Below are 14,659 nucleotides of genomic sequence, written 5' to 3' on the forward strand. Positions count from 1 at the left end.
ATGGCTGTGTTCTAGTAGCATTTTCTCCTGACGTTTCGCCTGCATCTGTGGTTGGCATCATCAGAGGATCCTCTGAAGATGCCAGCCACAGATGCAGGGGAAACGTCAGGAGAAAATTGCGACTAGAACATGGTCATACATCCCGGAAACCACACAACAACCCAGTGACTCTGGACATGAAAGCCTTTGACAATATAATGCTCAGTGCCTTGTCTGTTTTGACATGAGCACCTTAAAAGTTGTTGCATGCATGAGTGAATGTGAGAAGAGGAAGGAGCTTAAGTATCTCTGGTTTAACCGTTCCTGGTGGTACTCATGATCTCTGGGATAAGATTGACTAGCAATAGTAAGGTTTAAATTAACTGAAGGCTCATCTTGTGTTACACAGCAAGAGAGGCTATAATACTGGTTGGTACTAATGCCAGAAGACATGCTAGACCTACTTGTGTGTCTAGGGGTTCTGGTAATGACAGAAGGCACCACTTTGTCAATGTAGACCCAGAGGCAGGAGATAATGGAGCCCTGGAGCACAGGAATTGAGTAACTCTTCTGTAGCTGCTTTTATCAGACATTACTTAGGATTTCCAAAAACAAACTTCAATCACTGATAATTTTTAATTAGCAGATAATTACTTCTAAAGTCCAGTAACCTGTTAACCACTCCCTTTGGCACAGATGATCATTACCAAAGTTTATTCCATCCATGCAGTGCCTCCCTTCTTCCATGGTATACAGCACTGTAAGTGCCCTTTCCTCATTTTCATGGCAGTGAAGAAATGTGCCCTATAGCCTGTTTTCCTGCACCCTTGCTTGAAGGGAGACGGGAGAGCCAATAAGCCTATTTATATACATTGGTAAATAGATGTGACATTACCCCTCTATGTTTGATTGCTGTGCCCTGGCCATGTTGTCTTTTGTCTGTGAAGGTTCTAGATCAATGAAATAAAACCAAGCATTTATTCAATTTTTGCTTTTACTAACTTTGCTTAGTTCTGCCTCCATAGCTTTTAGGCTATAAAGGACTTTGCTGCCTAAATGGCCAAGAAAACAGATTGCCATGTTGAACACACAAACTGGCTACAGACCACCAAAAATAATTTGTTTTAGCAAACTAGAGAATTCTGCTCCCTGAAGAGTGAACTGTTCAAATGGTGATAGTTACAGGTTGAGTTGGGTCTGTTATAGCTGCGGAGAGGTTGATTAGCAACCTATACTTAAGTGTATGGGGAAGCTTGCTGAGCCTTCTGATAAAACTGAGGGGCAGAAAATGGGGCTTAACTGCTCTGATTTGGCTAAAGTAACTTAAGTGTTTTGCACTATTAATGCTGAAATAAAATAGTTACACATGTGGTCCTCTGGCTACAGTTTAAATTACAAATCTTAAATCTGCTTATGGGATTCTGCCCATTTTCCATTTATAAGCAGCATATGTTAAAGCAGCAATCAACCTTGTGATATGTGTATTTTACCGTCTGTCTTACTATTACCTCAAATGCAATTTTTTTCTGAAGAATTAAACCAGATTTCTGGACAAAAAGCATGCATTAGCGTATTCAGCATGTGTATCTAAATGGTTGGTATGTCTAAAAGGGAAAAGATAAGGAATTGTCAATCTATATATATAAAAATCTATCAGTGCATTTTTCTGCTGACAGGTAATTTCCCAAACTACTGGATTGATTGCTTTGAAATTTTCACACAACGTCGCATTTGCGTACAGCGAGGTTTCCATACCGTTTCCACACCTCCTGTTGTGTACATGTCACAACTGTGCCAGTTATTGTGTACATGCCACATCTGTGACAGTTGGAATCACAGTTCTGTTCCGCAACAGTGCCATCTGCTGGCAGTCAAAGCAACACCCTCTGTTACAAGGGAAACAACCATGCCTTCCTTGAAAACTGCTGCCTTATGGAGTGAAAGGGATGGGGCAGGCCATCCACCATAGTGGAGCCCACCCACCATAGTGGAGGAAGGTGAGAGAGGGTCCAATGGTTTGCTGGGCCAAACGCTCTGAATTTTGAACACAATGTAGCTCATGCCTCCCAGCGTGTTTTATGCTAGATAATTCGCCTGCAAGGGAAGGGAATGAGAGAGACAGGACCAGCCACCTGCACATGGCCCACCCACCCTAGCAGAGGAAGGGGAACATTAGGGAGGGACTGGCTGGATTGCCATGCAAGGCAACGGGAGAGAGGGAGGGGAGCGAGGGGCCCCTTGCCCCTCCCCTCCCTTGCAATCATTGTGCAATGACACATGTTCGAACCATTCGCTTCCCCTTTTCCACTTCACCAGACTCTGCCACAGCAATGCATGGCAGGGCCCACTAGTGTATAAATAAAAAAGCACATACACCAGTCCATTTTATAGGATTATAGTCTCCAGAGGCCCAGTTTGAATGGACAGCCTGGTAGATTATTTTATTTATAAAGCTGTAAACAACTTGAAAACAAAAACCAAACCTCAAAGTAAAAAAAAATTCCAACAAGGTGATAGAACAAATGCGAAAAACTACTGCAGAACATATATCCTTGTTACAAACATACAGTGGTTATGTGATTATTGAAGTGGTACTTCTATGACTTGAACATTCAAACAGGCTTTAAAAAAACCCAAATATATAACCAGAAGTAAAAATTGCCCTGAATGAATTAGAAACTGCTGAGTAAAAAACATGGGCAAAGCTACATTGTACATAAACAGATAAGTGTACTGATATAAAAGACCGTATCGCATTGCTATTTTTTTTTTGTCATTTAAGTGACCATTCTTATTTCAGGATTGGCATATTTTTGTAATTGGGTGCTAACTGTTCTAAATATAAAGGGGGGTGGGTGGAGAATTCATTCAATTCAAATACTATCATGATGTCTTTGAAACCACAAAGATTCTGTTCCAAGTCCAGGTGTGTCAGACTTGTGGCCTTGAGATGCATCATCTGCCTTTACATCAAAAGACTTGGCCGTTTCAAGCAGTTCACTGGGTCCTTGATAAGCATTGTGGTATTTATCTAAATACAAGCTGGTATCTGCCCTATCTGTGGTTGCCCTCAGCTTTTGGATGGGAGTGGGAGAAAGAAACAAGAATGAATCCCCCCGCCCGGAAGACCGGAGCAAATTCAACAGCATTTAGTATCAGAGACAACTTCAAAATTGTTAGTGCTTCTGTATTTGTACAAAATAACATGCCCAGGAAAACTGAAAGGATGTATAGCAGGGTCAAAAAATAGTTGTGAGCCATGGAAAATGTAGATGTGTGTTAGGAGCTCTCCATTCTCATTAAATGAATTTTCATGGCTAGTTCATTATCGGCTGTTGTGGATTTTCTGGGCTATGTGGCCGTGGCTGGCATCTTCAGAGGCATGTCTGTGCCACGGGATTAAAAAAACACATCTTACCCTGACATGCCTCTGAAGATGCAGGTGAAACTTTCAGAGCTAAAACTACCAAACCGTGGCCACGCAGCCTGGAAAACCCACAACAGCAGGTTGATTCTGGCTGTAAAAGCCTTTGACCATGCGTTTCAATGTTATTTCATGCTATCCTTTGCAACTACCCTTTTATGAAAAGGGCACTAACTGTAAAATGAAAATTTGAATTGGGCAGCTGTTGCTTGATAGTTACCACCAATGAATACAATATATATATATATTTAAACAAAGAGTTTCTTTTAATCAACTCAAATTTAAGCTGGTATCTATGGTATCCAGCATTGTTGAAGAACGGCTACATGTGAAAGCCCACCCAACAACTTTCACACATCTCCTATGCCACCACTTCTGTGAAAAGGAAAACAGGTTGCTGGCTTTTGTCTTTTTCTGATGAGGGACAAGGTGCATATAGGGGATATCCAGCTGAGAGATTGGAATTTTTTTCTCCTTGTTACAGCCATTTGCACAAAGATGCAGATCTTTCTTGAAAGCTTTCCTCTGCACCAGTCAAAGCCTGTTTCTATTACTTTTAACCTCCATCAGTTTTCTGATAGCCATTTCCTATTTTTATTTTAATTTCTTCAGGTGAAAAGTGCTTGTTTCTCAAGCAAAGGAAGGTTAAAAAATGATCCTCACAGTACAGAACTTGCCAGTTGCAAAATCAAGATCAACTTCATTATGTATCTTATCTGCATCTCCTACTATCTCATATTTCAAGTACATTTTTTTCAAGTAAATAATGAATTGGGTGTAATGGAGGTGCCTTGTACTTTATAGATTCCTCTTTGGTAACTGTAGAAACATACTTTAACTTTGGCTCTTAGCCTATTGACTACCCTGTAGATAGGGGGAGGTGAGTACAATACTTCTGTGGTTTACAACAGGTTGTGCCCCAGTCTGTACAACCCGGAAAACCCAGAACTTCTTAGTGATTCCGGCAGTGAAAGCCTTCAACAAATTAGTCCCATTTTGCTTTAACAAATATGAAAAGGTTAGATTATTAAAAGGAGTTGAAAACATTGCGTTCTGTAATGTTCTGTGATGTTTTGCTGTGCTGTTTTAAAAACAGTATAAAAGGCACACCAACCCATTTTACTCTCACTAAGTGTCTCCAGCTTAACACACGGACTTTCTTTTCAAATAGGAAGAATTAGCCACATCTTGATTATAATATTCTGGAATAACCCCAGGAATGATTAATTTCTCTTGATGCTTTTTAGAAAATCAGTATCTAAATAAAAATCAAAAAGAGTAAGATGGGTAAGAAACTTTATAGAGCAGTGGTTCTTAAACTGTGGGTCGGGACCGCTTTGGGGGTCGAATGACCCTTTGACAGGGATCGCCTAAGACTCTCTGCATCAGTGTTCTCCATCTGTAAAATGGATAAATGTTAGGGTTGGGGGTCACCACAACATGAGGAACTGTATTAAAGGGTCGCGGCATTAGGAAGGTTGAGAACCACTGTTATAGAGTCTCAAGCTGCACATGAGGAACTCCATTGCAAACACACATACACTGAATGTCTGGAGGTGTTTAGCCTTGTTTTGTGTTAGTTCCACCAAATCAAAAGTTGAAAGCAATGGTACTAATTTTAAATAGCTTTGCAAAATGAAACATATTAAACTGAAGGACGGTAAGCCTAACTTCCTTACTTGACTTACATGTATATTGCTTATGTATATTCAGCATCATTCTGGCCAAGGTGGTAGTGAAAGCGCACGTTTGGTGCTTCAGCATTATGCTTAAGAAACATGGAGTCTTTTTATAATTTTTCTGTGTCCACATTCTGATGATCATGTCTGAATCCTTAATGGGGTCTGTATTCGATATGCAAAAATATCTTCAAGGGACCTTAATTCATGATCATTACAAAAATACCTTGCCTACATTCCAATATATGTATTCTTCCATCTTCTACACTGCACTTACCCCATTGTTGTATGTTGTTAACAGGAAGCTGAAGGGCACCATAGACTGTAGTTACATTTGCAACAAAAAGCAACAAATGTACTGGAGTAAAAAGTACACAAGCTTACAGTGTATTAGGAGCTTGGGAAACATGAAACCTCTATAGAAACTTATTTGCAAAGCACAAAATGGCATGAGAAGAAGAGTTCGATTTATATTCCACTTTTCTTTACTGCAAGGAGTCTCAAAGCGGCTTACAACTCCTCCCCTTCCCCAGAACAGACACCTTGTGAGGTAGGTGAGGCTGTGAGAGTTCAGAGGGAACTGTGACTAATCCAAGGTCACCCAGCAGGACTGTAGGAGTGGGGAAACAAATCTGGTTCACCAGATAAGAATCTGCTGCTCATATGGAGGAGTGCGAAATTAAACCCAGTTCTCCAGATTAGAGTCTACCTACTCTTAACCACTACACCATGCTGAGCTGTTTGACCAGTTAACAGAATGGGCTGAGAGAGCAAGTGCTCTGTGAGAGAAAAATTACACACTTCTAATAGAAATGGGCCATAAGTTCCATGATAAGCCAGACAATGGCCACAGGAACTGTGTCCAGTTCTTACCTATGCTCTCATCTGTCTTTGCAAAAGTAAGTTGTTACCCTTTTGGCTGTCCCAGGAAGGTTGAAAGTGGGTGATTAAAGCTTGGTGAATGTCAAAAGCAAGCCAGTGATCTGAATATGATGGCCAGTTGTTGGGGATACTTCTCAAAAATCCTTGCCATTCCCATGAGCAGAACCAGCATAAATGATGGAGAACAAAAGTGGAAGAATTTCAGAATAAACATTGTGTGGCAACATTCCATTCTGCAGTTTCTAATAGCTGTGAATGTACTCTTCAGTGATATGTCTCATCTTGGCAGGTGCAGAATGTAAAAAAATGCAATATGCCTCCGACTAAAAGCGTAACATAAGCAAGAGAAATCTAAATTAATTTTACAAAGGGGAGGGAGTTTCGCAGAAAGGCCCCCATTTTTGCACCATTTATATAGTGAAGAATGGAGAAATAGACATCTGCATTGAAGCATATAACTACTGTTTTGGAAGGCAAAATGCAGGAGATCTTGATAGTTAAGGCTGGAGAAGCCAGGGAATACTTTCTTTACTACCTCATAAGTATTCCTGCTTCCAGCTCCTGGAAATGAACATGAGAAGAAATGTGTCTTGCACACTTTCCATAAGGTGGGGCATAATGCATTCTACAGTTTCTGATCAGATACTTTGTTTTCCCTCTTAGAATCTGGACTGGTAAAAAACCATCCTATTCTTTTCACCTCTTGTTGATACGATGAGAGGCCTACAACAGTGAGAGCTCAGTGAAAAAAAAGAACCAGGAACCAATGCTTAACACATACAGAACCTCTTAGTTACTTCTGCCATTCTGTGTTCCCATTCTGATTTGATAATCAACACAGCTACTGACTAGAATTAAGTCTGAGTTTTTTGTTCTTACATTTTTAGAAAAATATGTGTTGTTATGACCTAGGTAAAAATGCACTTCCAGAGCTCCAATCTTCTCCAATTACTGAAGTACTGACACAGCTTTTACCTGACTTGGAGAACAACATTTGATGAATTGATGGGAAGTCTAGGGTTGTCTCTGGGCAGTTTCCATAGGTAGCAAAACCACTGTTAAGACCAAAGTGCCTGATGAACTTGCTGGTGGCTGCTGCTGCATTATGTTCCTATTGATACTACATTGTGCGCAGAAGGTTCACAGGGCACGATGGATAGGCGAGGTGTTGCTGAACATTTAGAAGAGAATCCAGGTGTGCTCACTGTAGCTTTGACATGTGCAGATAAAGGGAAAGGACTGGCTTGGTTTTGTTGTACACAGTCAGCAGGGACAGCAAGCTTGTCTGAAGTCAAAGCGGAGGATATGCACTGGAGCACATCCAAAGGGGAGGAAGGGGAGTCTATAGCACTTCCATCGGAAGAAACTGGGCTGGCACAGCGTCCTTCTCCTTGTAGGTACCGAATGCACTTCTTTTTCCTCCTAAGAACAGTGAAGAGAGTTATCTGTAAATAAAGGGTGAATTTACAGAGTCATATTCTTAAAAGGAAAGCAACATAGCATTCATTCCAGATGTTTTCGGAGCCCAATGAGCACAGAGCCAAAACAAACAAACCAGCCCTATTTGGTCTTGCTTTCTTCTCCTCCCCATAGCACTACTGAGCATTGAAGTGTTCTAATCCACAAAGACATATTTGGGAATACATTTTTGTTTGTCTTTAAAGTGCCCAAAACTCATGTTCATTCTTTGCAAGAGTTACCTCTCACCCCATTCAAAATTCCTTGCACTTTCTAGTTTGTTCCAGGGGGTGGCAGCGTAAGTGCACAACACTTGAGTCATCAACGTGAGGAAGGAAAGTGTTTTATCTTTTCCCATCTTGCTTACTAAAGGCAGCAAATCCTCATGTGAGGAAAGTTGGGCCTTCATGGAGAAGGACTGATTTACTTAAACCTTTCCTCTACTGAGCTAATGAACAAATTTATTCCTACATGAAGAGTGTGATGGTGTTTACTTTCTTATTAATGATTAGTTTGTAACAATCACCTCACGTTAGCTTCCCAGCCAAACCTGTGTAACTGCAGTATCTTGGGCCATGTTTTTACAAGTGATAGTCTACATGTCAAAATAAACATTTGCATCACTTTTCTGAGGAAAAAATGGTCATGCATGACATGATCTTTAGTAGTACAGTAACAAGTGAAAGTGGAAAAAGGGAGTGCTGGGTAGAAGAGGTGAGAATAAAGAGGGCAGCAGTGCACTTAAAATTATAGAAATAATATTATTCTATAAATATCCTACTGCCAAAAATGACCTATACATTTTTACCATTTCTCAAAACTGCAAGAACAGAGGTGGTCTTGGCAGTGACAGAAACAATGTTTACCAAAGCAAAAATTGTTTCCAACAGATGCTTATCACATCCAAAGTTTTCTGGTCACTTTGGCCGCAGTCCTAAGAACACCTTGCTTGGAAGTAAGTCACATTAAATAAAGTAGGACTTACTTCAGAGTAGATGTGCTATGGAGCATTACCTTAGTGCCAAAAGTGAACGGGCTGTGTTGAAAAGATAGTGAATGGCAGTCTGATATCTGCTATACTGGGGAATATGGATATACAATGTGTGAACATTGGGCCTTTCCCCACTTCCCTTAAGCCCCGTGCTACTCGAGGAGAGGTAAGCATGAGCGTCCCTCGGCACTCCCACTCGAGAGAGGGTTAAGCGGCGACAAGCGCAGCCGCCTCGCTTGAAGCTGCTAAGCTTTCAACCCCTCAGCGCGCAGCATCCCAGGGGCTCTTAACGGCGCCTTTTGATGGCCCCGCGCAGAGCACGGGGTCGTGGGGACGGCTGGGCGCGCACCTGGGATGCTGCGCGCTGAGAGCAGAGCGCGGCATAGAGGGGAATGACAGAGTGGGGAAAGGCCCTGTAATGGGTTTGAAAGATCTATATTTCCACATGTAAACAGAAGAATCGTGGAACAAATCCCCAGTAATCATTTTTAGTTACTCTCTCAGAGAAAGGCATGTCATTAATTACTTATTTACACAGGGGTTGTGGGGGACACACACCAAAGCCCTGTACACACATTCAGCATTCTAAAAGTCTGACTGATAGATAAATATATCTTTGGAAAAAGATCTCTAAAACTAAAAATGGGCTTCCTAACGTGTCCAGCTGGCAGTGAAAGAACTGAAAGCCCCACTTGTAGCCTTCCCACAAGAAAGTGGTCTGGAATGTTGTGTAAGTGTGTTTCCCACATAAGCAGCTACTGTACATGAGGCTCTCCCAGCTGCATGTGCACAGAACTGAAGACAGGAAATAGAAATGTGAGTTGGCAAGAGAAGAACTGGCAGGATGTGGGTGATTTTTCTGTGGTGAGTACAAAGTCCCCCCTCCCACTTCTGTCATGTTACATGAAGATCCCTAAACTTCCATATGAACTTCAGTCACTCAACTCCATTCACAGCCAGATATGTTAGCACAGCTCCTGGCCAACAGGAGACTAAGGTTAAGGCTTGTCATCTTAGCCCCTTTTTATTTGTATTAAGAATGATTTATGGTGTATGGTGACTGTAACAGCCCTATTGGTACGACTCCTAGAGCGTTCATAAACATCTATGTGAATTGTAACTACTTTCTGTACAGTGTAGGGAAGGCAAAAGTTTTTATGAGTGCCAAGTTTCCTAATAAGATTTAAACCAATGTAGAATTAATTCAATCAATGGGGCCCAAAAATGGTACGAGCACCAAACTTTGGACTTTAGTATTTCTCATCTGTTCAAGTTTGTGGATTGGAAAGTATCAGGGTGGATTTCTTGGCATGAATAGAGCCCAGAGAAGCAATATGCATTTGAAATAACTTCCTATTACTATACTCTTCCCAGGATAAAGATGACAATGAGGTTGTGCGTTCGCCAGCAAAAGTCAGAGCAGTGTGCGCATGCATTGTCAAGAAATCCAATTCTCTGGCAGCATTTCAAAAGTATATTTAATTGCCACTTCTGTCGAAACCATTATTATATGCAATGGGAAATAGCAATCTGTTAAAATAGCATTTATTTTGCTCCGGAAGCCTATTAGTGAGACCTGACTTTCTATGAAGTTGTGTCCACCATTTTCTTTCCTGTAGCAATTTTTGTACAAAAAGACCAGCCTTTTGTAAGTCTTGCTAATAGGCTTCCAGAGCAATGTAACTGCTATTTGAACAAAGTACTATGTTTCCTGCTGTACATAATAATGGTTTCGACGGAAGTGCTAATTAAATGAACTTTTAAAAATGCTGCCAGAGAATCAGAAGGGGGCAGGCATTAGGACCCCGCAGAGCATTGCAACATAGGAAATTGTGGTGGATTAAGGCACACATCTCCTGTCAACCTTATTCCAAAAAAGGTATGCCAGAAGCTGGAAATAATTTACTAATAATAGCCATTGTAGAAAAGAAGGATATAAGTAAGCAAGCAAACAGTGAAGTGCTAAGGATCTTTCAAGCAATTTCAGGATGGGCCAAAAGCACAGTGTTAGTGCAAATCCTCATCGACCATTAGTAATCCATACTAAAAATTGCAAAATGCCTATTGTACAAATACCTATTGAGAGGAAAAAAGATAGAAGCCTACCTACTCCAGTTCCTTGATCTTTCAAATTACTTTAGATAAATCTTTGACAAATCATTTAAATAGCTAGTAATGAAAAAAAATCCTTCAGAGCAGATATGGACGGACAGTTTTCCTACCTGATGCTTGCCAGGTGGTAGCTTTCGACATGTGAACACTCCTACATGTGTATGATTGCCTGTTCATAAGATCAAGCTAGCAATACTTCACTTTAAAAAAGAGTGAGGATCAGCATTTTAGATAAGCATGGGTTTAAATAATGACTGATGGGGCTCTGAACAGGTTACACTGGTTATAGCCCTGTTACCCCAAATCTGAAATCCTGCTATTCTTAAAATGAAGGATTTTTCATGTAATGGGCTCCCACAACTCTATAATTTTCAGAATACTTCTACCATTCCTGCTATAGAGACAACCCCCTCCCCCAGAGAAGTGAGAAGCAACCATGATGAGAGGAAATTTCCATGATTCAATAATAACTATGCTGTTGTTTCTCTCTTTTTAAATAAATACATGAATGATATGAAATACTGTAGCACAAGAGAGAGAACAGTCAGTAGTCAGCAAAGATTGTGGAAGTGGAGAAGCACAGAGTAGTTTCAAGCTCCAAATGGTAAAATACAAAACAAGAGCTGTTGTTCATGGGAGCAAGCAGGAAAGGCCTTTAAGAACTCCAGCCCACCTTAGCAAGATCAACTCCTCAGCTGCCCTGTCATTCACATGCACCAGGCAAGTCTGAGAGCAGTGTGTTCCCCCTCTTCAGAACTTCAATGCACAGCTTATGGCTTTATTGTGAACAGAAGAACAGCTGTTTCCATCCTTACCCCAGTCAAGAAAATGGGAAGAAATTTGAAGATGAACATGGTGTGTATGTGTGGGTGATGTTCTGGGTTTCTGAGGGTATGGGAGGAACAATTTACTTTGAGCCAGTAACTGGACTCTGTGCTGGAAGTCTCAAGGTCAAGTTCCTTCTCCCATCTGCTGCTGCCTGTCATGACTCTTGATTGCAAGAGGTATGAATGACACCTGCAGAACCACAAACTGTTCAGCAATTCTAATAAGTATTATTGTCCTATGCATAGATGCAAATACTATGGAAATGTGTGTGGGGAAAAGACAGCATTTTGTACGGCAAAAGAATCCTTAGAAAAAAAGACCAAGCTTGAAGAAAGCCACAGAGATCATGTGCTGCAAAGGAGATACAAATTCCTGGGTTTTCTTTTATTTGGACACAAAAACCTCCCTACCAGGACTGCATGGAAACATCCTAAGAAATTTGTTCTGTGTAAAAATATGAACATCTTTCGTTTTGTTCAATCACAGTAATTCAATTATTGGCATAGCAAGAAATGTAAGAAGCTCACTGTGGGGATACTCAGCTCTACATTGTTCTATACACCTCTATGCCAGCTGTCCACACCCCCCCCCCAACTTCATAGCTAATGACTGGTAATACTGTCACCCCTTGTAATTGCCAATGTCCCTGACTAGCAAAACATTCTTCCCTAAGGCCCGCCTGGGCAATAAGTTCAGACCTTGGGGTCCTTTCCCCAAGTCCTGTTTCAAAGAGGCCAACCTCCCCCACCCCCAGCTTTGGGTCTGCAATGAGTAGACCATGTTGCACTTATGGAGTTGGTCTAGGGCAGGGGTCTGCAACCTAAAGCTCTCCAGATGTTCATGGAATACAATTCCCATCAGCCCCTGCCAGCATGGCCAAGTGACAGTGCTGATGGAAATTGTAGTCCATGAACATCTGGAGAGCCACAGGTTGCAGACCCCTGGTCTAGGGCCTACAGTTGCTGACCCTAAGACAAGATTCTAGTTTAGTTTTCAGGTATTCTCCTACTGAATTGCACTGAATATTCATCCACAGTTTCTCAGTGGTCTTTGCAGTTTGTAAAATAATACCCAAAGATTTCTTGACTTCACTGTCTACATATTTGGAACATATCTTAGAAGTATAAAGCATCTAGAGGCAATATCCATGGTCAGGGGATGCCGATAAAAAATGCAGGCAAGCCACAAAGAACAAACATGAGGTAGCGAAGTTAGCAGTATTAGGAAGAAGAGCAGCTGTAGAAAACAGTGCGTGAAAAGTAACTGCACAAAGAGAAGATTGACCCCTGTATGTTGAGGAACAAGCCTGGAAAGCAAAGGATTCTGATACACACCTGCATGGGCCGCACCAGTCCATTTGTTGGTTGAGACCAAAGCGAGCTCTGCATTTCTTAGGAGAGGCAGGATCTGAACAAGGAGCATGCGTGGCGGAGAATGGGCAAGGCAGAGGCACAAACAGCAGCAAGAGCAGGAGGAAGAAGAAAAGATGCAACATCAATTGAGCTGCTGGAGACAAAACTAGGCAGGCCAAATAAAACCCAGGTCTTCCGCTTGGCAGCATCTCCCCTGGAACAAAGCATGCGTTAGGCAAACACCACAAGGATCCCTCACAGCATGGCCAGGAAGGCTGAGGTTGGGGCAGCAACCTCTGATTCTAGTGTTTTAGATCTGTCGTTCTTTCTCATTGATCTTTTGCTTCAACTACATTCCCCTTCTCTGATGTGTGAGAAAAAGCCCCCAAAGTCACCAACAAAGTCAATTACATCATAAGGGAATGCCTAGTTTGGGTTATGTCTGAAATGCTGCTGAACCAGAGAACCAATCCTTGCTTCATGAGGCCTATGGTGGTCTCTACCTGTGCAATGGGGGCTAAGGGGTCGTCCTAACAATATAAAAGAAAAAAAAACAGGTTTCAGGCGAACATTACTACTGGCCACAACATCCAGTAAGTATCCTGCATGGCTGGATCCTCCCCATTGTGCTTTTTGCATGAGTATGCAATATCTTGACCTCTTCCCCTCTCTCTGTTGTCTCTAGACCATCACACATGGCCCTGCAGCCAGCCACTGCTTTAGGTGATCACCATTTCTCTTAGTCACACATTTCAGATGCATGCTCCGTTTTTTTTAAAAATGGCTTCTACAACTATAGAAATGTGGCACAACATTAAACAGACAAGTAGGAACTGGATAAATTGGTGGCTAATGATAGCAACATGGCTACAGTATGAATCTAATGACCCCCAAAAGGAAGTATTGCATCGGCAATAGGCTTGCTTTCCCTTGGTCACCAAGGAAGATGTTTGAGGCTAGAGCTGCAATCTTCATGTATTTTGTTTGGGATAAACTCCACTGAATTCCATGGGACTGACTTTTGAGAAAAGTTTTTCATCTTATAATGGGAAGTTTCTGTCTATGAGTTCCACTTAATTTTCATTCCAGGCAAGCAGAGATCCCAAAATGCTAATTTTTTTCATGATGAATGAAGTGCTACTGTGCTTGCAGCAATGACTTGGAGTGGGCAAAGTTCAACCTTCACTTTCTGCATCTTTGTAAAGAAGCAGGCAGTCAGGAAACTAAGCCACATACACAATCAATATCGAAGGTGAGAGGAATGGATTTAATTTTTTAAAAATGCAGCTAGGTATGATGTGAATCAATGTTGTCTTTTAACTGGTCTGTTGATAATGTTATAGAAGAGCAGACAGAAGAAAGAGTTGCAGAGAATGCCAGAGCTAGAAGAAGTAGATGCTTTGTCTCATATGACATGAAACCCAGCTTAGAATTTATAGCACAGAGAGTGACCTGTCGGTAGATGAAACAGAGGTAGCATTAGCATAGACAGGGATTGTCCCAGTCAGATTAAGCCTCAGATGCAACTCCTAAAGGAAGATTACAGCTATTGTTCGGCTGCCTCACCTAATCCACTACCAATGTACGCCAACTGACAGGTACCGATAAGGTGCTGGATTTTGCGCCAGTGGATTTACCTGAATTGGAGTCTTGCTGCTTTTCTCTTGTTCGTCTTTTCTTTTTCCCCTAGGATTAGAAAGAGAGAGAAACACAAATCATAAGATGAACACATGACTTGGTTTTGCCACTCTGAGGACAACCCTGAAGACAGAATACCAAAAATAGTTGTTTAGTTGCTATGGATGTTTATCTACTGTCCTTCTTTGCCTCTGCTGTGGAGAACTGGAGAATCAGATGAAGCCCTTTTCCGCCAAGGGCAAATCTGGCCCAGCTGCTACCACTGGCGGATTCCAGCACAGGGGCTCAGTCAGCAGTTCCCAGAATGATTTAGTCT

The 14,659-nt window shown here is 41.6% G+C and overlaps 1 protein-coding gene and 1 long non-coding RNA gene across 9 annotated transcripts in view; both read right to left on the reverse strand.

The window, feature by feature from the left end:
• Positions 1–2,367: 2,367 nt before the first annotated feature.
• On the reverse strand, positions 2,368–5,641 carry LOC125430256. The gene is made up of 2 exons (XR_007244117.1): positions 3,429–5,641; positions 2,368–3,351 (listed from the first exon to the last, which is right to left on the reverse strand). It is a non-coding gene; the product is annotated as an uncharacterized LOC125430256 (long non-coding RNA).
• A 67-nt stretch (positions 5,642–5,708) lies between these two features.
• The window catches only part of TCF7 (transcription factor 7), a 142,003-nt gene continuing 133,052 nt past the window's right edge, over positions 5,709–14,659 (reverse strand). For 4 of the 8 annotated variants that reach the window (XM_048491240.1, XM_048491238.1, XM_048491239.1 and 1 more), the window contains 3 exons: positions 14,343–14,391; positions 12,688–12,760; positions 5,709–7,386 (listed from right to left, as the gene is read on the reverse strand). In XM_048491240.1, the coding sequence (XP_048347197.1) occupies positions 7,068–7,386; positions 12,688–12,760; positions 14,343–14,391 (441 nt within the window). In that variant the 3' untranslated portion in view covers positions 5,709–7,067. Of the gene's footprint in view, positions 7,410–12,687; positions 12,761–14,342; positions 14,392–14,659 lie in introns of all 8 variants that reach the window. The other 4 variants (XM_048491245.1, XM_048491241.1, XM_048491242.1 and 1 more) reach the window with 3 other exon arrangements.

Source organism: Sphaerodactylus townsendi, linkage group LG03, assembly GCF_021028975.2.
Source record: "Sphaerodactylus townsendi isolate TG3544 linkage group LG03, MPM_Stown_v2.3, whole genome shotgun sequence".
NCBI lineage: Eukaryota > Metazoa > Chordata > Lepidosauria > Squamata > Sphaerodactylidae > Sphaerodactylus > Sphaerodactylus townsendi.